This window comes from Canis lupus, chromosome 1, assembly GCF_003254725.2.
Source record: "Canis lupus dingo isolate Sandy chromosome 1, ASM325472v2, whole genome shotgun sequence".
Taxonomy (NCBI): domain Eukaryota; kingdom Metazoa; phylum Chordata; class Mammalia; order Carnivora; family Canidae; genus Canis; species Canis lupus.
Genome location: NC_064243.1, coordinates 1,032,191 through 1,055,989, shown reverse-complemented (window position 1 = coordinate 1,055,989; position 23,799 = coordinate 1,032,191). Strand labels below are relative to the sequence as shown.

General features: G+C 44.0%; 1 protein-coding gene across 9 annotated transcripts in view; it reads left to right on the top strand.

The window, feature by feature from the left end:
* Positions 1–23,799, top strand: part of ATP9B (ATPase phospholipid transporting 9B (putative)) — a 237,389-nt gene that overhangs the window by 145,819 nt on the left and 67,771 nt on the right. For all 9 annotated transcript variants that reach the window (XM_025421950.3, XM_025421949.3, XM_025421952.3 and 6 more), the window contains one exon: positions 17,905–18,065. In XM_025421950.3, coding sequence (XP_025277735.1) covers positions 17,905–18,065 — 161 coding nt within the window. The remainder of the gene's footprint in view (positions 1–17,904; positions 18,066–23,799) is intronic.

Here is a 23,799-nt window from a genome sequence, read left to right as displayed (position 1 = left end):
GGTGGAGTTTATGTATGAGCAGTAGAAAATAAAGACAGCAAGCCATACTGCCCCATCGTAGACATCCCATCATCCCTGCCCTGGCAAATAAAGGAGAGAATAATGGGAGAAGCAAGAAGGAGAGCAGTGCGTGTGGAATTCTTGCCTCTTAGAGCACAACCCCCAGCAGCACAGCTGTGGAAGCAGAAGATACCAAGGCCTCGGGTCCTCCACAGGGGCAGGCTTCAGGGTCATGTAGGACAATGCCAGAAGGGCCCCTGCCACCGGGAGGGGGCAGACTGGAGAGAAGAGCAAGAAGAGGACTTCTGTGGTGCTGACCGCCCACCCTGGGAGTTGAGCATCCAGAGCTGCTATGATGCCAGGGGCAGAGGGGGTTGCTCCCCATCCTCAGATGCCACTAGGACCCCTCACTCCATCTTGGAACTTAGATGTATGAGTGGAGAAACAGTGGCAAAGGCCAGAATACAATTTAAATCTGAAATTCTAATCACTAATTCAGGATGTGACCAGATTATATTAGATAGAATATTTCGGGATTTATTTTAGGAAAATAAAATATATGCTTTGCACATCTCAGCCTATGTTCTATAAAAATGATATCTACTACTCTAAAACTTCCCAGATGTTGGCAATTGAAGGAGCTTTTGATACTTGTAGGTATAGAATTCTAGATGCGAGTTAGATATGATTCCTGAGTCCTCTGGCCTTGAGAAAAGCCCCAGGGATTTGCAGTAGAGGAGGCTGGGAAGGCAAGCCATTACCAGGTACTTGGAGAGCTTGAGGCCTTGTTGAAGCTGAAGACTCCGTTTCTAGAAGGATTATCTTAAATTGTTGTGTGACTTTCTAGCAGAGATCCTCTGGAAGCAAAGATCTGATCTTGGGTTTTGCGGGTTTGTCAGGGTTTTACGGGCTGTGAATGAGAGAAAGCTCATGTGCAGTAACAAATAGACCCTGACCTATACAGTGGCTCGGAAAACACCACTCACCTCCTTCCTGCCTGCCAAGTGCTCTTCTTGGGGTGACTGGGGATTTGGTTTTCTCCTAGCTTGTGGCTCCAGTAGCCCTAGGGCCTTGTCACTGCCACTGCATCTCACCACAGGGGGAGGAGCACGGTGGGTCCCATCCAGCGACCTGGAAGTCAGCACTCCGGGTCCTACAGCAGGAAGGAGCTGAGCCAACAAAGTCCATGACTGTCACCTGAAATCTAAGAGAGAAGCTGGGATCTGTTGAACCGGAGCCATAAACTGGAAGGAAAAACTAAGTCATTTTGACAACAGATTCTGGAGGGTGAGTGGGGAGTGTTACGGCTGGGACCTGGGCAGTGAGGAGTGTCCCCTCTAACAGTCTTGTCTGTAGACAGTGAGGACCCTGTGTGGCCTTGTCCCACCTGGGGAGGGTATCTTGCCCACTCAGCCCCCCACTTGTGAAGGTGACAGATCCATTAAAAACCTGGGAGTTATTCACAAAATTATAGAACACTCCTTCTGCCCCACACCTCAGCCCCACACTGGTCGGTCTCCGGTGCCGCCATAGCAGATTTTAGATGGAAGAGCTGCAGGGCCCAGACTCCCTGAGGAGCTGCAGTCAAGAGGCCAAGTCAGCAGGGGAGATGGGGAGGGGGCACCAGAGGTCCCACAGCTCTGGCCCAGGTTGCAGGAAACTGGTTGCAGAGGTCTCCCTAAAAGCTAAAAAGCTTTACATCAGTTCGTGTTACCTGGCGCATCATGTCTGGCTTTAAACAAATGTCGTAAGACATTCTGACAGACAGGGAAAACAGTCTGAAGAAACAAAGCCAGCAACAGACCCAGACTCATGTAGGGCAGGTCGTGAGGAACCCTGGTCCACACGTGAAGGGCTGTGGTACAAAGGACAGACGTTGCTCAGGAGCAGATGTGGACGTTGCGGTATGGAACTGCATATTGTCTAGAAAGGATCAAAAGGAGGTGGAAGAAGTCAATCACTGTGACAGATGAAGATGTGAGAAGCTTCTCACTGGGCTGCACAGTGCAATCTGGACAGGTCAAAAGAAACCTCATAAGTGAGAAGCAAAAAGAGAAAAGAATGAAAAAGGGAACAGGGGCCTGGAACAGAGCCTCCAAGAATCGAGAGATGGTCTCAGAAGGTGTAATGCACCTGTAGCAGCGACAGCAGCCAGATGTTCAGACGAGTGGCTGGAGTGTGGATGGCCATGTGTTTCCTAAAATGAATGACAGACATCAAACCACAGATCTGGAAGCTCAGAGAACAAGCTGGAAAAAGCCAAAAGCATCTTAACCCACTTGTTTCACATGAGGCTCCAGCAACCCAAGGGCAGAGAGAGAATCTTGGCAGAAGCCAGAGGAAATACGAGCAGAGGCCTGGAGAAGGCATGGGTCACCACCTGCCAGGGCAGGTGGTGTGCAGGTGGCCGCTCCTCATTCATGCCCAGGGAGGCCAGGGTAAACGGCAAGCTCCGCGAATGTTCCGACCAGACTGAGGAGAGAAGCAGCAGAGCTGGAGGGTTTACTGGAGTCTTCCAGAGCCTCAGAGGGAGGAGGAGCCTCTAGATGTAACATGAGCATGAAAGCCCTCTTGTCTCTACTTTCTTCCAAGTCCCATACCCAGAAGACCATCTCCACAGGCAGAGAGGACTATGTGCACACACCCTGGTGTGTGTGTGTGCGCACGTGTGCATGCATGTGCACTGAGTGCCACCAGGGCTTTGCCCTGGCCGGCCACCATGTGCAGACACACGGTGCAGGAGCGCTCAACCGTGGTCACCTGCTCTGGCGCAGTCCCTGTGCACCCTGCTGGGTTTGAGCAGCACGTGGGGCCATCTCAGCTGGACTCCCACAGAAGTGTTGGTGCCATCCTAGGTCGCTGTGCATGTTACATCATGAGCTCCTCACTTAGGTTCTGCAGTTCAGAAACACTCCACAGTTCTTTGCCTTTAAGGCATTAAATCCAGTTCCATACCCATTTACCTTTCCTCTGAGATGGTCTTCTTCCATGTGTCTTGTTGCCAGCTAGGGAGCAACGTAAGCTTCAACATTGGAGGTTTTCCTTGGGTTTTGTTTGATAGCAGGAATGACACTGTTTTGATTTTGTTTTAATTTTTGTTAACATGCATGCACAAAAGTGCAGGAATTTAAAGTCTGCAAGCCGGTGAGTCCTCACAAAGTGAGCACTCAGGTCTAGTCCATTACTTGGGCAAGAAATAGAACTTTACTCATACTCCAGAAGCTTCTCTCCCCTGCCCTTTCCTCCCCCAAAATAAACACTGTCCTCCTATCTAGTCGACATTATTTTTTTTTCAGATTTTGAAGTTTACAGATAATGCAGTTATGGGAAATGTGTTTTTTGCATCTGGCTCCTCTGGCACCTGTGCATGTGTGAGGTTGGTTGCAGCACTCTGCCCTCTGCCTTGCCCACGAGTGCAGTGGCTGGGTCATAGGGTAGCTCTATTTTTAACTTCTTGGGGAACCTCCACACTGTTTACCAGAGTGGCTGCACCAGTTTGCATTCCCACCAACAGTGTGGGAAGGGTTCCCCCCTTCTCCACATCCTTGCCAATATCTGTCATTTCCTGACTCGTTAATTTTAACCATTCTGATAGGTGTAAAGTGGTATCTCATTGTGGTTTTGATCTGTATTTCCCTGATGATGAGCGATGAGGAGCATCTTTTCATGTGCTTGCAGACCATCTGGATGTTGTCTTTGGAGAAATGTCTGTTCATGTCTTCTGCCCATTTCTTGATTGGATTCTTTGTTTTTTGGGTACTGAGTTTGAGAAGTTCTTTGTTGATCTTTTCAGTGATATTTTCTGATTTTTCTTTGTAGAGTTTTGTACACCTTTTGTTCAATTTATTTCTAGGTATTTAGATTTTGTTGATGCGGTTTCAATTGTTACTATTTAAGTTTCATTTCCTCTTCACTGCTATACAAAAATATAGTTGCAGTGAAGCCTTTTATTCCCAAATTGCTTTCCAATTAAAAATATTAAAGACATACTTTGCATTTTAATTATGGATCCTAATCAGATATTGAGAATTGTCATCTCAAGAATTTACTTGACATCTTGGGGCACCTGGGTGGCCCAGTCAGTTAAGTGACCAACTCTTGATTTCGGCTCAGGTCATAATCTCAGGATCGTGAGATTGAGCCCTGCATCCGTCTCCATGCCCAGCAAGGATTCTGTCTCTTTCTGCCCCATCCCTCTAAAAAATTTACCCTCTAGCCAGCTGATAGTTTTTTAAATGAGTTAGCACAAGAGTTTCTGCTGCTGCTGGCAGGTGCTGCGTCCACCTCAGGGCCCCAGGAAAGCCATCTCCTGTCTCTATGAAGGAGGCAGATCATAGGTACCTGAAGTGTCATTGCAGAGGTGCACAGAAACTCTTCGGAAAGGAAGCAATGTGACCCTGTTTAACAGCAGTTTGGGCTGCCACTGTGCCAGGCCAGACACTCCCAGACCATGGGAGCGAGAGGTGGTCGCTTTGAAGGTATTTGGCCAAGTCCAGATGTTACTCCAGCCCTTTTTACTCATGGAGGTGGCCAGCTGGTGCCAGCTCCCTAGTAGTTGTAGGCACAACATGCCCCTGACCATCCTGGCCAGTCCTGACTCACCTTTCTGTCTTTACCCTAACTCATGAGCTGTGGACAGGCAGCAAGTTTGATTTGTTTGAGGTTTGGCTTCCTTCCTCTTCTTCCTGTGTTCAGATGGTGATGTGTACGACCAGTGGCTAAGGGGCCAGGAGCTGACATCACCCCCCTTTGGAGAAAGCTTTTCTGATGACTGGATTTCAAGGGGAAAGGATATGCAGCATACAAGTCAGCTATTATGTAAACAGTGTTTTTGTTTGGATGTGAAAGAAATCAGATCAAAGGAGAAATATGTGCACTGTTGTGACATTAAGAGCAAGAATGATAGCAGTCAGCTTCAAGGAGCAATTCCCAGGCAGGCAGCCTGGTGAGCGTGCCCTGAGTGGTCCACACAGAGGCCTCAGAGGGGAGAGGGCACTTTGTGACCAAAGTCCACCGTGGGCTCAGATGTATTTTGCCCTGTAAAGGCTTCAGAAAGCCACGCTGGGAGGTGTTTGGGGCCAGCTGCCTGGTTGGGTGAAGTTGGCCTGGTTGATGGACACGTCCTGGAGAGGCCAGGCTCTGCCCATGTGCCACAGCAGTTCTCCTGCCAACACTGCCCACAGGCAGTGACTAGTTGTGCATCTTGAATGCAAACAAAGATGGAGAATTTGCAAACAGGCCAGATCCCATTACGGCACTTCATGCCGATGTGGTGCTCACAGCCCTCTGCACACAGGATCGTTCTGGCAGAGCTGGGCCCCAGGATGAAGCGGGAGCCCTGAGCTCTGGGAAGACATGTGCTGAAGCCTCGCTGAGATCTATTGTCACAGTGACAGGTAGATGGGAAGATGGGGTGTTCTGCCGTGTATTACAGGTACTTAAAATAGTCTGGCAAGAATTAATTCGTTTAAATTCTAGTCATTATGGTGCCATTTCCTACTATCATGTCATACTTATTTTGAAAGGAAATTGAAGAAAAATTAGCTTACCTGTGGTGGATCATTGTTTAAGACAAATCTGATGACCAAAGCTTACTTCAGGCATTTCACAGCAGCTTCTTCTGTAGTTGAAAATGCTCTTCATGTAAGTTATATGATTATCCTTCAGGAAGAATATTAATCTAACCTTGCTGTTTTCTGGAGAGCATTGTTTTGTAAGGACAGTTAATCATCAGGTAAGTATCAAAGCTCTGAGAGATGCGGAAGGACACAGAAGAGTGCAGAGTGCATTTCTGAGAGTCCTTCGGGCCTGCATTTCCATGCGGATGGGGAGAGGAGACCTGTGGCCACCATGTGCCCCCGCCCTGGCTCTTTGAGGACCCCTTCCTGTCTGACCTGGCACCTCGGGGCTCCAGACCCACCACCCCATCCCTGCTTGGAGCTTGGCAGAACCCACTTGGGGGGGGGGTGGGAGGCTTGAAACACATGAGGCAGCTACAGCTAGGTGATTACTCTGCTGGATAAAAGACTTGCCTCTGTGGACTGTTTACTTCCTTGGTAGTTATTTTAGTTGATCATTTTATTTAGTTTGCTCTTCTTTTCCCAAAGTAGTTGGTACCATTTCAGTAAGTTTTACCATATTTCAATAAAAATAGTAAAGAAAAACATTTTGACAAGCAAGATTTGAGCAGTTTTTATTTTATGAGCCTAATGGAAGTGTGTGTAGTTAATGGGAAATGTGACCAGAGCTCAAATTATGGGAATGAGAGTGAGATCACTTATGCACATGCTCAGGCCCAGGGAGCCAGACGGGAGGACGAGCCTGAAGCTGGTGAGCCAGGCCAGACACCTCAGTTCCCAGAAGGTCAGCCATGGTGCTGACCTGTGATGGAGGTATGAAAATCCAACAGCACAGTCATGCAGCAGCACTTGGTGAAGGCCATTGGGTTGGAAATTGCTAAGGTCACAAGAGGTCAGAAATTAATCAGGTATAAACCAGAAACGAAACTATTTTATGTTAATTATTAGTGTGGAATTAATCTTGTTAAAGTAAACCAGTTACTTGTGCATTTGTTTTTTGTCTGCCTGGACCATTTTTGCCTGCATCTTTTTTCACATAGAATGTGGACTGACAAAATCCAGTATTGCACTCGCTCCTGGGGGTCCCTCCCCATGTCAAGATGGCACAGCCTCCCCATGATCTTGCTGCCTCTTGTCTCCTCACATCCGGCCTGGCTGCTCTGTCATGAGACTTTATTTTTGAGCACTTAGACCCCCTCTGACATTCTGAGACTCCTCTCAGATTGCCAAGGAGCCTAGACCCCCGTAGGGTCCTCCTGATGCACAGTGTGTATTTTCTGTAACCAGCTGAGGTGCTGGGGAGTTTTCAGGGCAGACCCCTGGGGCCATGGCTGTTTGCAAGCCTCAGCCATCAACAGCCCTCGTCCAGAGTTGGAACCTGTTGAGTACATTCTACCATAAGACAATTCACTAATTACTAGAATTTTAGCTCTTTTAGTTTGGGACAACCTTTTCATCATTACGTGGCATGCTTGTTTTTAGCAGCTAATATGTGTAATTACATTTAAAATAAGTGGCTCCCAGTGCTTTAACGGCATTTTGATATTAGTGTTGCGACCTAGCAGTTGTCTTCTCGTGGTTGAATAATTAATTTGTGTCTAAGAGCTTTTACATTTGATAGTTGCCTAACACGGGGTTTCCTTGTGAAGGTTTGCTGGCTCCCAGTGACCCTGAGCTGCCATCTGGTACAAATTCAGAGTGTTTCTGTCATCTGCTACTAATTGCTGTCACCTGCACATCGTAGTCCCTGGAGCTGAGATTGTGTGAGCAGGACGCATATCGCCTTTCGGAGTGGAGTCCTCCACACATGCACATGTGTGTCCCTGAACGGGGAGACAGCCATGTGCTGCGGGGTTTCTCAGTAGAACCATGTTTCGGTTCATTTGTATTTTAACGGGCAAGGTATGAATGATGGTGACTGTTTGGGGAAGGTAATTAATTCACTAAATCCAAGTGTTTTGTCTTTGTTTTGTTTTGTTCTAATGGTTCTCTAGGACTTAGTAGCCTGGTTAGGCTGGTAAGATTGTTTCCATGACATTTGACAGAAGTCTTCTTGAAATCCTCTTTTGTGAGCAGATAAACTTTAGTCAGGGTACTAGCCTATAGCGCCATATTATATTAATGTATTTCACTTGTAATTTAGAGAATAAGAAGAATGCCCTGATCTGAAGGCTAAACTGTCCCCCGTGGCAGTGGCACAGCTGATAATCGCGAGCTAGAAAGATGCGTATATCAAATAGTTTACAAAATGAAGCCAGCTGTGTTTCCCTACATACTGTGGCTTCCTGACATGCATCATTAAACCTTATTAGCTACTTCCTTTTACAAAGATTCTTGTAGTCTTGAACATTGCATATTAACATTTTCTGCCCCTCCAACTGGAAATTATTTGCTTTATTGTAGAGTGTCAACTTGCTCTAGTTTCTGATGCGTTCTAATTGGTACTTTAGAGTGTAATCATCGTGAGATACCACGCCATGCATTTCTTTATTTGGAAATTAATACAGACCTTTTCACTTTATCTGTCAATCTGGGCAACTTTTCACACAATTCCTAACTCCTGGGATTGCTTACAAGCCATTAAGTATGAAATGGTTCATAAAATGTCTTTGAAGACTTACACTTACTTTATAGTAACACAAAAATTTTAGATGTTTAATAGCGTTACATTTTGCCAAGATACCACTAATAAAGCTCTTACACAGTTTTCATAACAATGGAGATAAAGAGGGAAAGTTTCTTGAACCACCTCAAGTTTGTCATTTAAAATTTTCAGCAAACCTGCCGAATTCCATTTTTCTTAAAGAACGAGAATGTAGATCCTGAGAACTGTGGATTGACTCAGAGCTAGCTCTGAGCCCCCTTGGCCAGTGTCTACCAGCGTGTCCCTCTTGGCCGTCTTTTGTCTGCCTTACAAGTATGCGTGCGCCAGCTGCTGCCGATGCTTCTGCAGGGGGGCACCGACATGGGCAGAGGAAGTCCCTGTGCGCACACAGTGTCATTCTGACACACCTGGAACACTGGTTCTCAGGGAGTTCGGTATTGCCCGTGTGCTCCATGCACTTACAGTTAGGGGGCTTGCACCTCACAGCCAGGGAACTTCAGGAGTTGGGTGAGACAGTCATCCTAGCTTGGATTCCAATAAATACTTAGTCATAGATCTTGTCAAGTCAGCTAATGACTCCTGATTTAAAACCACTCCTGTTGAGTGGTTTTTGTAGTGATAGGTGCTGGGTATTTGGAGATTGGGGTACAGACCTTAAATGGTCCATAAGTTCCTTCATATTTACACAGTAAGCTAAGAAACCGTGAGGGAGACAGTGACGTGTGACTGGATGCTGTTGCAACCTTTGTGTGACATGGTGGCTTACAGGGCAGCGTGGGTCCCGGGGGCTGCCTGCAGAGGATCACCCTCCCACCAGAGCCACTGAGCATTCATGAACTGGCCTGCTGATTGTCAGCGCTCCCCACCCTGAGACGTGTTCCTTAGAACTAGCAGCTTCATATGCTATGTTTAGCATTCGACTGAAGTCCCCAATGAAACCAGACTTTCTGGAATCTATTACATAAAAACTCTGTTGACTAAGGCTAGTAAACTCCTTGCACAAACCATCACATACGTTGTGCTTGCTGGTACACCGAAGGAAGAGTTTAGATGTAACATTTTGAAGTTAATCACTGAGCAAGTTTATCTTTATATATATATATTTTTATTTATTATGGAGACCCCTCTGTATCTGAGACCCCTCTGTCTTCTTCTGAAAGAGGATCTAGGATTGGAAATTAAGGTTTCATTGTAAATTAATAACCTTATTTACTAATAAAAATTTAACCATTTCTTTAATCAGAATTTTATAAGATAAAAGCAGGTAAAAAGGTGGTATCTCATGTCACCATTACACGCAATTTCTTTAAAAAAAAAAAGAAAGAAATACAAAAAAACAAGAAACAAAAACCAGTTCTCACGGCACAGTGCCAGGCAGGCTCCAGGGCCAAGGGCTGCTGCAGCCCTCCCCCCACCAGCCTGGCGTGGCCTGTGGATTGCAGTCCTTGCTGTGCTGGGGAAGGGGCACTCTGACCTGTGCTCTCCCCAAATCCAGCCTTTTCCTGTCACCTGTGGTCCAGCAGCTCCACACCAGTTACCAGAATAATTCCTTCAACACCTCATTTTCTGGATATCAGAAAGGGATCACATAATTCTTTTCTAGCTCTTTAAAAGAGTTCCGAGTTTCTTGAAGGGAAGCTGTCATTGTGCTCGGCAATTTCAGGATGCAGTAGTGATGGAAGCCCTGACTGTGTGTTTAGTAATTCCCTTAACAAGTAGTAACCAGAGCCCAAAATTTAGTAGTGGTGTTATTAACATACTTAGCAATACAATATTGTTTTCTAGCCAGTAATAGTTTGCAAATTATATCTAAGTGAATAAGAATGTGTTTTAAGGGCGTTTTTGAAACATACACAAAATATTTGCAATAAAAGATTTGACAGGTTGAGGAGAATGTGCATGTGCCTCCCAGGAGAAAAATGTGCAGGGTGGTCTGGCTTGCCCGTGTAGACCTGTCGATAGACAAGCGCCTGAGAGGCCAGCAGTGCTCCCGGCAGCACAGTCTCCCCTTCCTGCTGTGCCCCTTCAATTCTTAAGAGTCCTAATAAAAGCCTTTCTTTAAGAGTAGAGGTTTTTTGGGAGTTTTTTTAGAGTTATTATTAGAAAAACCTGATTTTTATGTTGCTGGGAAATAAAGAAATCCCAACAGTGTCGGGGTGCACCGCAGGCAAAGCCCCTGGGCACGAAGCACTTCTAGTACCTTTGCCCCCCAGGGTTTGTCGTGGAAGCACAATGACCGCATCGCTGGGCCTCAAACACTGGGTGTTGTGTTTGTAGATACAAAGGATTGGAGAGCAAGTGAATGCTATTTGTAAAATGTCTGTTAAATACAAAATTACCAAAATCAACTGCTTGTTGAATCACATTGAAATCCAAATGCCTGACTTGGACTTATATGAATGAGGTTAAGGTTTCTGATGTCAGTAAAGAGTGTAGGTTATTGAAGTAATTATTTTAAATGGTGAGTAGTCTTGGTAAAACCATTTAAAATTGATAGCTTCTTATACTGGTAGGACAAAATTAAGGGAAATATATACAGGATCTTGAAACCATCAATGGAAGTTGTTTCTACGTCTAAATCTTCAGAAGCCTTAGTACCCTCATACTGTGCTGATTCCCTGCAATATTCTGAATGTGTTCTGGATGTCAGATTTCTGAGCATGATTCCTTCCAGAACAGTACCTTTTTATTCAGGAAATTCCTTCGTGTGCACAGTCCAACATGTTAAAGTCTATCAATTCTGTCTTGAATTCTGCAGGGCAAAAACAGATGCTTAGGGTAACCCTTTTTGGCAAAAAAGTTATATCTACATATAATACAAACATACTGTGTATTCAGTATACTGAATTGGCTGAATTTGAGATCGAAGTTCTACATTCAAACAGCAGGCTTTCAGGATTCAGGGAAAAGCATCAAACATGAGCACCCTCTGCTGTCTCAACTACAACATGCCACCCCTTTGCTTTTGCTGTCTCTTGCAGCTAGGAATCTTAGTGTAAACACAGCCGCAAGATATTAACAGGAATCATGACAGCAGTGCACACGAGTTATATTCAGTAAAGTGCTGGCATGTACATTTTAGTCTTCTCACGTCCCCAGTTCTCAAATAAATCGTTTGGATTATTGTAAAGTAAAATTAGGAGTACTATATATTAGAAAATTATGGGGTTTATTTAATATTCAGTGTCTGATTTTAATGTACCTTGTGTACATAGAGTACACATTAAATTTCCAAATAGTTTGCAGTTTCCATGTTTGTACATACTCATTTTTGTCTTAAATATGGCATTGATGTGTTAAAGGTTGTATATAAGAGTATTTGAAATAATTTATAATGTTAAAAATTAAACTTACAAATTTTTTGAAGCTATTACATTGCTTTAAATTTGATGACTTCTGGGCAGCCCCGGTGGCGCAGTGGTTTAGTGCCGCTTGCAGCCTGGGGTGTGATCCTGGAGACCCGGGATCGAGTCCCGCATCGGGCTTCCTGCATGGGGCCTGCTTCTCCCTCTGCCTGTGTCTCTGCCTCTCTCTCACTCTCTCTCTGAATGAATAAATAAATAAATCTTTAAAAAAATAATAAAATAAATAAATTTGATGACTTCTGATATATTGGTTATACTTTAATAAAGGTTCTAATATGACAGAGGAACCTGTCAGACTTTCACAGACATGACCTAATTGTCCTTTGTGACCATAAAGTAACCCTGCATTTTGCAAAAACAAATCAGATATGTGCTCGTGTATACACATCTGTTCCTGGACAATCTGCAATTTTCTGGCATTTTCATCAGTTATAAAAAGTATCCTGTGGCTGTGTGTCATGTCCAAAATACTAAAGCCAATATTGAAATTTCTCAAATGATCCACAGGGTGGGTGAGCAGTTTGACAAAACAGCTTCATTCTGCACTCACGGAGCCCCTTCAGACTTAGAAGGTAATATGTTTGCAGATTTTAGGAATGATTTCACCTTTTACTGCATGTTTATTGTAGGCCAGCTGACAAGTGGTCTGACAATGTAGGATCAGTCCCAAGTTTGTGTAAACCAGGCTTATTTGGATTTTACCTTGAGTCTCCTGTCTTCTAAGTTTCTTCTATTGATATGCAAAGTGGTTTTATGTCCTTGCTGAATAGCTCTTCTCACACTAGTACTTTTTTTGTTGTTTAAAAAATATAACAACCCCATTTTCTTTTTAAATGTTCAACATTCAAGGAAAACCATCTTATGTAACAACTATAGTAAGCACGGGGAGCAAACTGCATTGCTGAATATAGAAGAGTCAGACAAATTTGTTGGTAGGTAAAAATGTAGGATATGAAATATTCTCGTGCAACTGACTTTAAAATGTGTATTGTGTAAATATACATTTTGATTTTTAAAAATTAAGGTGATATATTGTAACGTTAAGAATTGTCGTACTGATACATACTTAGGGAGCTTTTAAAGCACAGATTATTGAGCCAATAGACTAAAATGGCTCAGAGAAACGCTGCTTATTTCGCAGATCACTGAGGCGATAAGCAATAATAGCTCAGACATGTCTGCAGTGCGTAACCAGCCTGTGTGTGCAGCAGACACTTAAGACTTAGTAGTTCATGTCCAAAGATGAGTAAATAAACAGACTTGAAAAAAGAATAAAAGGCTATATAGCATCACTTTTTAAAAACTAATACTTTTAAACTCCAAAATGGAAAAAGTTATTGCTATAAGATTAGGAGTTAGATTTAGTATATGATTTTCAATTATTTGAAATATTAAGTACAAATGAAGGTCTGAAGATTACTTATTTTTTATTGTTTTTTAAGATTGTACTAAAAGTGGAAAATATAGGGCTGATTTGTTTCAAAGATACTTAAAAGGATGTGCTTTTTCTAGGAATTTCAGTTAGGTTAAAGTGCAGCCCTTTATCAGTTATGTATGTAGATCCAAATTCTGGATGATAAGAAACTGATGGGCTAATCCAAGAGTAGTTAAGCTGCTAAGAAATAAAACAATGTTTACAACGTTATTTTTTCCGCTAAGTAATCTCTCATGTATAAAGCTGTACATACTTCTGCCTGTGTAGAGTCTTCTTGAGTAAATTAGCTATTACGGTATTAGCTATTATGGTATTAGATTAGAGGCTTTTCTGTTTTTCAAAATGTGATACATGTACAGGGATAATTATGAGACAAATTAAAATAATATTTAGCATTTTGCAAGAGTTTATGTTGGCTTTTTGACATTTCACATCTTATTGTTTTGCTATTCTCAAATACTTCTGTGTAGCAAATAAGTTAAATGTGAGTTTTGAAAGAATGATAAAAGCATTTTGATGTTCACATCATGCTAATCCAAGGATCATACCATGGTCAGCACTTACTGATGACGATGCCTGCTATCTCGTCTTTTACTAAGTTTGTGTAGCATGAGACCTTTGTTCCAGTTTGGGGTGTACATTGACTTCTTAGGGACCTAGTAGCACGATAAGGGTTTAACTTTGAGATGGATGGGATGGCGCTGCGTCTCAGAGATAAGGCTGGCCCTCATTCGTCCATTTACAAAAACCTGACTGATCTTCTCTTGATTAAAGCAGGAGAATACCGTATTTACCCATTATTGTTGGTATAAACTATTATTTTACTGAGAACCATTAGCTATTTAAAACTTGGTACATAAATTAAAGAGGAGCTAAATGGATTTGTGATCGTTGCCATTAGTAGCATTTTAGATTATACAGGCAATTATTGTGTTCATTATGCTAGAACAGCCCCTTTGCAGAACCATTGTGGTGTCTTAGACATTATGCACAAATTTTCCCTTGGAGATTAAAATTTCCAGTAGCGTATTTAATTTTGTTATCACAGTTGTTTCAGATAAAACAAATATTATGACAAGTAGAAAAAAATTTGCCTTACTAATATAAGAAATTACAATAAATGTTGAAAACTGCTTGCTAGTGTACTTAATTTACCTTTTCTTATACAGTCATAATTACTTTGAGTGATTAATAATACATTTTATGGGTGGAAGGGTTTTATAGTCATAGCAAAAGGTATTTGGCTTGTTCAGGTGTTTCAAGAAAATTTTTAAAGAAAGAGATTCACATTAAAAGTGAAGCTACCATCTTCTTTATAAAACCTGTAAGTTTACAAGTTAGTTATTCTACTGAATATTGTTTTTAAGAGTCCAGATTGCATTTTAAGTGAGTTGAAGAAACTTTTTAAGTGTTTTAGAGAAATGAGTGTAAAAATATTAACTGTTACCTAAAAGTAGACTTTGTTAGAATAGATAAAAGAAATTTTTTTAGATCATACTATATACTATAGTGCAGTTGCAGTTATTTTCCAGGAAGAATCATCATAGTTCCACAAAGGCTACCTGAAAGAATGCAAGGAACAACCCATTACCAAAAAGTTGTATTTTACTCTGTAAACTTACATGTTGAAAGTGATGACCCTTCCCTTTGGATCCCAAGGGTGTGGGAGGACAGCCCCTGGTGGGCTGCCTCCTCAGGCAGAAAGGTATTAATACTTCCAGTTATCTGCCTCTCAGTGTGCAGGGGGCTGCTTTTCATTTCGGTCCAATATGTGGTATTTTTTTCAAAGGAAACTTTGTATTCCTTTCTGACTGTTCTGTTGCAGCTTTTACAGTTTTTCACTGCTGGGATGCAGAGAGAGTGTGAGGTAGTGCTTTGCATTTTGCAAGACAGTGATTCTTTATTTTATTACAGAAAAAAGACCAACTCTGCAAGGCCAGATTAAATCATTCCTTTCACTTTTTAATGGGATTTGGATGAATAGAGTAAAATATGCACTTTGCATTCATTGATAGCATCTTTAGGTTGAGGTAATTGAGTCTTTTTTCCCTGACTGAATGAATAATGACTTCATCTGACCCTCAGCGAGGCCTGACACTCAGTCCTCCTTTGTCACAGCAGAAGGGTCTGTGCTTTGAAACATGCTCTACTTCCTCGGCTTCATTTTTCTTCATTCTAATCCAAAAACCTATTTTTCTCAATAATTCAAGCATAAACTATGTAGTAGTTGAAGTAGCGGAAATTGCAAGATATTTGTCCTCCTTGTGCTGCTCTTTAAATGCACTTGATAAATCCGGCGCTGGGCTCTTCAGCTGCCCGCTTCTCAAAGGAAGCGCAGCCCTGAACGGGCATCCCTGCCGAACTTTCCAGAAGCCAGCCAGGGCTCCAGTGCAGCCTGCCTGTGGTTTGGGGGAGAGCGGGGAGCAGCGCCGTGACCCCTGGCCCAGAGGTGACCCCTGGTGCAGGACCGAAGCCACCTGCGGGCCCCCCCTGCAAACTTGAGTGGGTGTCGGGGACGCAACTGAGAGCGGGGTGTGACCTAAAGTCTCAGTGATGAGGTTGTGCAGGATGTGAATGTTCTGGTCTGGACTGAGGTCCAGGGCTCTGGCCTCCTGCCCTGGGGCCACGGGGTGGGCAGGGGCGGGGCCTTCTTGGTCCCTGCAGTGTCCGGGCAGGTGAGCAGGTAGGAGCCAAGCTCTAGACAAATGTCAGGGCTTGTGGCTTCTGTGGTTCTCATGACTCTAGGCTGTTCTTAAGGCCATGGAGTGGCATCCGGCGTCTGGCAGCAGCAGCAACAGCACCAGTGAAGGAATATGACTTACCTACAAGCTGGGTTAGACAAGAAAACTTGGTGTTTTATAATTTTGTCACTGGTGTTCAGCTATTTTTTCAACTAGACTGGCTGTTTTCTGCAGGTAAAATCTCAGCGTTGACTCATTTTTCATAACCTCACACTGTAGCAGAAAATTCAGTAGACATTGACATTTACTTGTTTAATGAGTGGATTTTCTTCATAGCTGCACTTAAGTGAACTTTCTGACAGTTCTGTGGGTTTTTTCTGACTACAGGTTCTGATGTTCCCATGCAGATTTGTGGCAGATATTAATCACAATTAGATGGAAATTAAATACTGAGACGGAAAAGCTAACCTTGTTTTGGCCAAAATTAGGAATTTTCAAAAGGCACTAAAAAGTAAACCACGTATTATTAGCTTAGTAATTCTCAAAGTAGCGTCTCATTTATTTTACCAAAGTCATGGCAACCACTTTTTAAATTCTTCTCTTTCACAATTTGTAGAAGATTGAGGAGGAGCTTGGTGGAGGCGAGCTGAGGGTCTCGTCCGGGTTTATCTGTCCGGGTCCCATGTGTGAGGAGCAGGCAGGGTGTTGGGCACCTGCTGGGCTGCGACTGGCAGTCCCCAGGAGTGACCATGGCTTCTGCAGGGCCCAAAAGGCGCCCACCAGGTCAGCAGGCAGGGAGCCAGTCCCAGCTTGGGAGTGAAGGGCAGCCAGGGTAAGGACAAGCCCACAGAAGTGGGAAGCACGGATTCAGATCTCATTGTGGAATGTCACTGGTAACAAGAACAGCAAATCGCACGTGTGGCTTGCTTGGTACCAGGAGCTGTGCTTCATCTCCTTTAACCCGCTGAGTCTTGTTATGGGGGCACTTTTTTCCTTTTTTTCCTTAAAGATTGTATTTATTTATTTGACAGAGAAAGGAGGTGAGGCAGAAGGAGAGGGAGAAGCGGGGTCCATCCCCAGGACCCTGAGACCATGACCTGAGATGAAGGCAGACGCTTCACCTACTGAGCCACTATGCGCCCTAGAGGCACTTTTCTAACCCCATTTTGTTGCAGATAAGAAAATGGGTTTGCTGTCTGCCCTAGGTCATACCGTCAGGTAGCTGAACCAGCATTCAAATTAGCCTACATTTGGATTCCCAAGGAAATATCATTGCTACGTGACCTCACCTCTCCCTCTGTGTGCTTGGGAAGCCTTTTTTGGCAAAGTTGAAGACCCCACCCCTGTGTGCACCCACGTGCTGTGTTCCTTCACTATGTGTGTGTGTGTGCTGTGTACCACACTGTGTTCCTTCAACCAACCGACTTAGCCAGGAAAGGCAGCGTGCAGGCCACCAGAGCTCAAGATCAAAGTTGTGCACTTCTGATTTGAGGAATGAACACTGTTTATCGCTGTTTCCAAGATCCCACACAGAATGCACCCCAAAATGAGTTCATTCCCATGGATATAACTTCCCCTCACATTTTGCTCACCTAGGACACGATCCACAGAATGAATTTGAGGTTGTGTACCTTACTGGGAGAACCTAAAGTGTAGGATTTATGCAAGTTAATAAAGGTATTCATTCAAGCTAATTACCTTGTCTGTTGCTTTTGTGCTTAATTCAGAGAAGGTGTTTTCAGAGTCATTCCTGGCAGATGGGCATGACAGGCACCGTCCTGTTCCTGGGGGCCTCTCTCTGAACGTAAAACCCTTGTGTGGGGGTGGACTTACGCATCAGCTGGTATAGCATGTGCAGAGGGACACACACGTCCACTCTCCACGGACTCAGTAAACCTCTGGTGTCCTTGCGCCCCATCCCGTGCCCCCATCTGCCCCAGTCGCCTGTCATAGCATCTTCAGCCTGAGAAAGGACCTGGGTGTTTTGTGCTTGGATACTGTGGACTCATGTCTTTGTAAATTATTTCTGGAATTCTCTGGGGATTGTGATTCCCTTTCAGAAATTCTGCTTTAATCACTAAGAGGCTTTTCAGGAGACAAGTAAAGTTAATAATTGTTTTGTATTTCTTTAGAGTTCAGGTCAGTACAAGAGGAAATTTAAGTATGTCATTCATCACTATCATGTATTCAGATTTGTAATATTAGGGACATTATGGTCATCTTTTTGTTTTTCTTTCAGGTTGGTTTGTTGGATCTTGAGCTCAATCAACTGACCAAAGCACTGTTTGTGGCTTTAGTAGCTCTCTCGGTTGTTATGGTAACCTTACAAGGATTTGTAGGCCCATGGTACCGCAACCTGTTTCGGTTCCTCCTTCTCTTTTCCTATATCATTCCCATCAGGTAAGTTTAAGAATTAAGATAAAACAACTAACTGGTTTCATTGAGTATGAGTTTACTAAAATTTTATTTTTCTTAGTCTGGAAGAAGTTATCTGCAAATAAAGAGAAAGGAGCCAGGAACTCTGATGAATTTTAAGGAAGGCTTAGAAAAAATTTTGTGGGGCCTAAGTCAGTTTTGTTAGAATAATCTAGAAATCTGACACTTTTCGTTATATGAATGTTTTGATAATATAATATTCAAGAATTGGGAGATATCTCTTGATGAAACATAGTTTTGTTTACTGCTGATAGACTTTATTTCCAGTACCCTTGAATCTGTATGTGTCACGAAGTTGTATTTCAGAAACCATCTAATATATCTGTCAAGTGAGATAAAGTATTGAGTAAGACAGTCTTTTTAATATGAACAATTTTTCAAAATGATAACCCATTTAACTTGAGATTGGGATATAAATAGTTAATATTAGATGTCTACTGAGTTTAATTTACTAATACTTACAGTATAAGTACATTCTGAAATATTTCCACAAAGTTTATTTTTAAAAAATGCTTCATATATATGATTGAAAATTTTTACATGAATGAGCAATGAAAACCTAATAAATCATTCATAAATCATAAAGCTAGAATGACCATCTTCTGTAACCCTGAACGGAGTAGAATAGAATAGAACACTCATGCACAAGGATGTAATAAGCATTTTGAAGGGAAAGGCATATCTTTACAGACCAGCTTTCTCCAAAAGTTTGTCTAAAAGTGGGGTCTCTTTCACTTGCATACTTCATGAAGGCAGGGCCCGCATCCACGACCGCATCCTATGCACAGTCCACTCGAGCCCAACCAGCCCCACTTGCTGTTTGAGATGGGGAGCCTGTCTCCACTCCTCTGAGAACACGCAGTCTTATGCATTTGCGGCTGTTCCTGATGTAACTGGAGCTCCTGCCTCAGTAGACACTCAACCCTTGATCACCTCAGTGTCCTACCTGATGTGGCCAGCCTGCCTCCCAGCTCCATATGTCTTCTCTCCACCGCCACACCACATGCCAGGCTGGCCCTTCTCAGCCATGTGCGCCGCATGAATGCTTAGTGCTCACTGCCAACCAGTCACTTGGTATCCTGTCACCCTGTTTGAATCCTGCTGCCATCTCCACTAGTCCTGATGCTTGTCTTGTTTTCTGGTGCTCTGTGCTCACCACGCTCCATGAGGTGTGAGGGACTTTGTTTGACCCAGTGCCTAAAACAGTGCAGGGTGTGTCCTAGGGCCCTCACACCCTTACTGAGCAAACCCCTTACCTGTTCTGAGGAGCTGCGAGTGTGCAGATGGTCTGTCCAGCTGTCAGGCAGCGGCCTCATCACCACATGGACACATACCGGGTGCCAGCAGCGGGCACTAGGGACAGACAGATCTTTGTTCCCAGAAACTCCCTGGGTAAGTGGTAATAGGCAGAATATAGCTATTTATCATCATCCCAGAACTGACCCATTCCACTGGGATGGCCTTGCAGGCAGTCTCTGGTATGGATGCACACATCCTGACCTGCACTGGGGATGTTGCCCAGTGCTGCAAGCAGACATCATGGGACCCAGCAGAGAGGGCCTTGGGTCAGTTGCTGCCTTGTTGATTTACTGCCGCTCCTGCAGTTCCCTGAGTGGTGCACAGCACATATGATATCCTCAATGGAAGTATGTGGAAAGAAGGGCCCTGAAGGAAAGAAGTTTACAAATGTGATGAGTCTCCATCGCTAGTTTTCTCACTCTTACAGTAATACGACACAGAGTTAGTTCACTGCCAGATGCAGCACAGCAGTGGGTATTTTTCCCAAAACTAGCATTTGAAGCCTCCCTTCCCTTTCTCTCTACATCTTCTGCAAGTCTGTCTTGTTCTGGTTTTTCAGTTAGTAGTTTTATATTTACATGTTCAGTCAAATGTGGAGAGACTTACTAGGCAGAATTATACCTGCATCCCTGTTTAGCTCCATAATGTCTCACGCCAACTTCAACATAATGCTTTTTTCCTAGTTTTCCACAGTTCCAGAATGCAGTTATACAGATTAAGGAGAAGGCATGAAAACCATAAAATCTAAAAAATGTATGATGCTAATTTAGGGAATTCGTGTTTATGTTCGATTCAACCAGGTTTGTTTTCCTTTTGCAAGGAATTTATATCATTTAAGATACAAATAATAATACATCTTAGTATTTGGTAAACGTTCTTTTCAATTTAATAAGGGGAGGTTTAAAAAAAATTTTTTTTTCAAAATGCACAGTCGTGGAAAGTTAAGTGCTTTTTCCTCTGTTGACCTAAAACATGCTTTTAATGGATGGACAGCTGACTGTTCCTTTTAGTGCCCAGTGTCTACCTTGACAATTGGATGACTCGCTACCTTAGCACATGCTCCTAGTTGGTTGCTGGGCAGAGTTACTGCAGGCTTAGTGACCTGTGAATCCCCTTCCCCGGGCAACCACCTGCTTGCCCTCTGTGTCTAGTCTGTTTCTGCTTGGTAGGTTGGGTTCAGAGGCTTTTCAAATTTAATAAACTTAAAATCATAGAAATTTTTCTTTACAGAGTAAAATATTTTTGAGTCACTTGATATAATTTACTGTGTCCTTCAAGGAAAATATTACAAGGTTTAACTCATGTAATTGAAATGGACATATATTCCCTGCATTATTCCTGTCACCATAACAAAACACATACCGGTAGGCCGGGCGCTCGCAGTGCATGTCTCTGCAGTACCTCTTCTGCTCACACGCTTCAGGGTGCTGTGTGACAGTCCAGCACATCGTCCAGAAAGCTGTCCTGTCAGTGCTGAGTCAGAAGGTGCATGTGGGCAGTAGAGGTGAAATGACACCGGCAGTGATGACTGCCCCCTCTGAGAAGCACTTGGGCGCCGTCTGGTCTAAGGTGCTGCTGTTGGTGGGGTCTGTGTGCCTGGGGTGGCAGGGGTTTCCTCATTTGGCCCTCTGTGTACTACCCAGCTGCCTGAAGGAGTAAGTACCCAGCTCTGCTTAGGGCACCACTCGTGCTGCACCGTAAGAACCCAGTATCGAAAATGTCAGGTAACACGGGTATGTTTGCTTCAGAACTTAGAAAGTATCTCCATTAACATCTCTGTAGGGCCTCCTTTTCTGTTTAGCGTGCTTGGGGAGTGCCTGGGGAAAAGACCATTTCCAACATAGGAAACCAGTTGATGGTGGGGGAAGTTGGCAGCCTATTCAGATCGCCAAAGATGATAGTATTAGAGACTTGAAGGTTTGGCAAGCATGCCTAGGAAAGAAAGCCGAAGGGTGTGTCTGGACAGCATTTTGCTGGAGAGATTAGGTGTGTGACTCCTGGACTTGCTCCCCCATCTCAGTAAGAGCCTGGAGGGCTTGGGTTATCTAGGACAGAGCTGCATAGGGGCCTCTTGTCAAGTGGTGTGGACCGCTGTGACATGCAATGGGAGACCCACAGTTTGTGAGAATGTGTCAACAGAAGCACTGCTGGCTCAGGCTGGAAGTTGAAAAAACTCTCTGTGAGAAAAACTCACTGGACTCCCCAAATCCTACAAACGTGCTGAGGCCACAGGCCTGACCCACAGGCCCAGAGAGCAGGGCCTCTGGTCACAGAAGACATTCCCCAGCTCTCCTAACCTACTGAGCAGTTCGTAGTTACTCATGTGATCTGGGTGTTCTTTTCAGGTCCACGTTTTACTAGTAAAACATCTGTAGCTTGAGTTTGTGCTATTGGTGAAGTTATGAAAAAGACATTAATTTTACATAGTCCAGTTTATAAATGTCTTTTGCTGTTGGTTATCACTCTCCATATGTTGTGTAAGAAGCCTTTCTGGGCCCTGGATGATGGAGCTATCCTCCTGTGTTAGCTTCTAAAAGTGTTGCAGGGTTGTTTTTGACTGCTAGAAGCAGTGGTTTTTAAATAATGCGAAACAGGATTTTCACATATCACTGTTTTCCAACTCCAATTGTCTCAGCATTGCTTGTCAGAAAGACTGTCCCCCAATGACCTAGGACTCTTCTGTCGTGCGCCAGGGTGCACACACTCACAGGCCACTTTGAGTCGTCCGTGTTGTTATCCTGGGAGTGGTTTCTCTTCCCGAGCAGAGAACAAATTCGCCTGAACCCATATACCTTTGTCCTGAGTCAGTGTTTTCTAGAATAGGGCCTTCCTCCTCGTGCTCTTCAAGAGCACCCTTGTTCTCACTGCCTGGGTGGCTCAGTGGTTGAGCACCTGCCTGCCTTTGGCCCAGGGCATGATGCTCTGAGCCAAAGGCAGATGCTTAACAGGTCTTAAGCACTGGGCCACCTGGGCACCTCTGGTTTTGCTGCTACTTCTGAGACTAAAAACTACTTCAAAGTTAGAAGTTATAAAACAACACTATCGTCATCTTTGGCCCATGAGAGTTAGTCTCTACTTGCAGGTAGAGCTCTCAGGCTCTGGAGTCGGGGGGTTGTGAGTTTGCATTCTTGCCTTGAGCCCACCTCAGTGGCCACCTCATTCTTGCTGTGGCCTCAGGAGGCCCCTTCTGTTCCTTCGTGGGGTAAAGTTGGTATTGAAAATACTGTACCAGTATCTGAATTCACTCTTCATGCCTTTGTCCTTCTGGCTCTTGTTACATTCATCTTCTTGAAGCAATTTGTGTTGTCTTTTAACATAAAAATGAGTAGCTCTTTCATAATTGCAAATATATTTATCTCATTTGCTATTTATTTATTTTTAGATTTTATTTATTCATGAGAGACAGAGAGAGAGAGAGAGGCAGAGACATAGGCAGAGAGAGAAGCAGGTTCCATGCAGGGAGCCCGATGTGGGACTCAATCCCAGGACTCCAGGATCATGCCCTGGGCCAAAGGCAGGCAGGTGCTCAACCACTGAGCCACCCAGGCATTCCCTCATTTGCCTTTTAACTAGACTATGGTACTTTTTCATGAAAGATCTATAGGTGCAGTTTTTTTTTTTTTTTTAAAGATTTTATTTATTTATTCATGATAGTCACACAGAGAGAGACAGAGAGGCAGAGACACAGGCAGAGGGAGAAGCAGGCTCCATGCAGGGAGCCCGACGTGGAATTCGATCCTAGGTCTCCAGGATCGCGCCCCGGGCCAAAGGCAGGCACCAAACCGCTGCGCCACCCAGGGATCCCAGGTGCAGTTTTTAAACTAAGTATAAGTCAAAGGGGGAATTTGTTTATGTATCATATCAGTGCAAAGATTAGCTGAGCAACCTGTTGGGTGAGGCTTGAACAGGAAGCCCAGTGCCCGGTGTGGCTCTTCTCCCCATCTGTAGACTCTGCTTTCTTCTGGTTAAATGCCATTCTCTGCCAGGTCTTCCTCACCTGGTTATACAGATGGTGTTAGTGGCCTCAGGCTCACGTTCTGCATACTTAATTACACAAGTAAAAAGCGAATACTTTATTTCAGCCAGTTCAGGAAAACTGAGAGTTCCTTGGCCCTGCCCAGCACCCACCACTGGCTGCATTGTATACAGCATAGGTTCACAAGGCCCAGTGTCCTCACCTGTCCTTGAAGGCAGGGTGGCCTCTTGTGCAAGTGCTCATCCCGTATCGCTGTGCGTATAGGGCACAGTAGTGAGGGTGCTGTGAGGTGCTTCCTTCCAGCCCTCCTCTCCTCTGCCGGTTTCACTGTGGTCACTGTCAACCTCTGGGTAGAGAGCTGAGCTCAGCTTTTCCAACTTTGAAAAGCATTTTCAACTTTGAAAACCTTCAACCTTTTCCTGT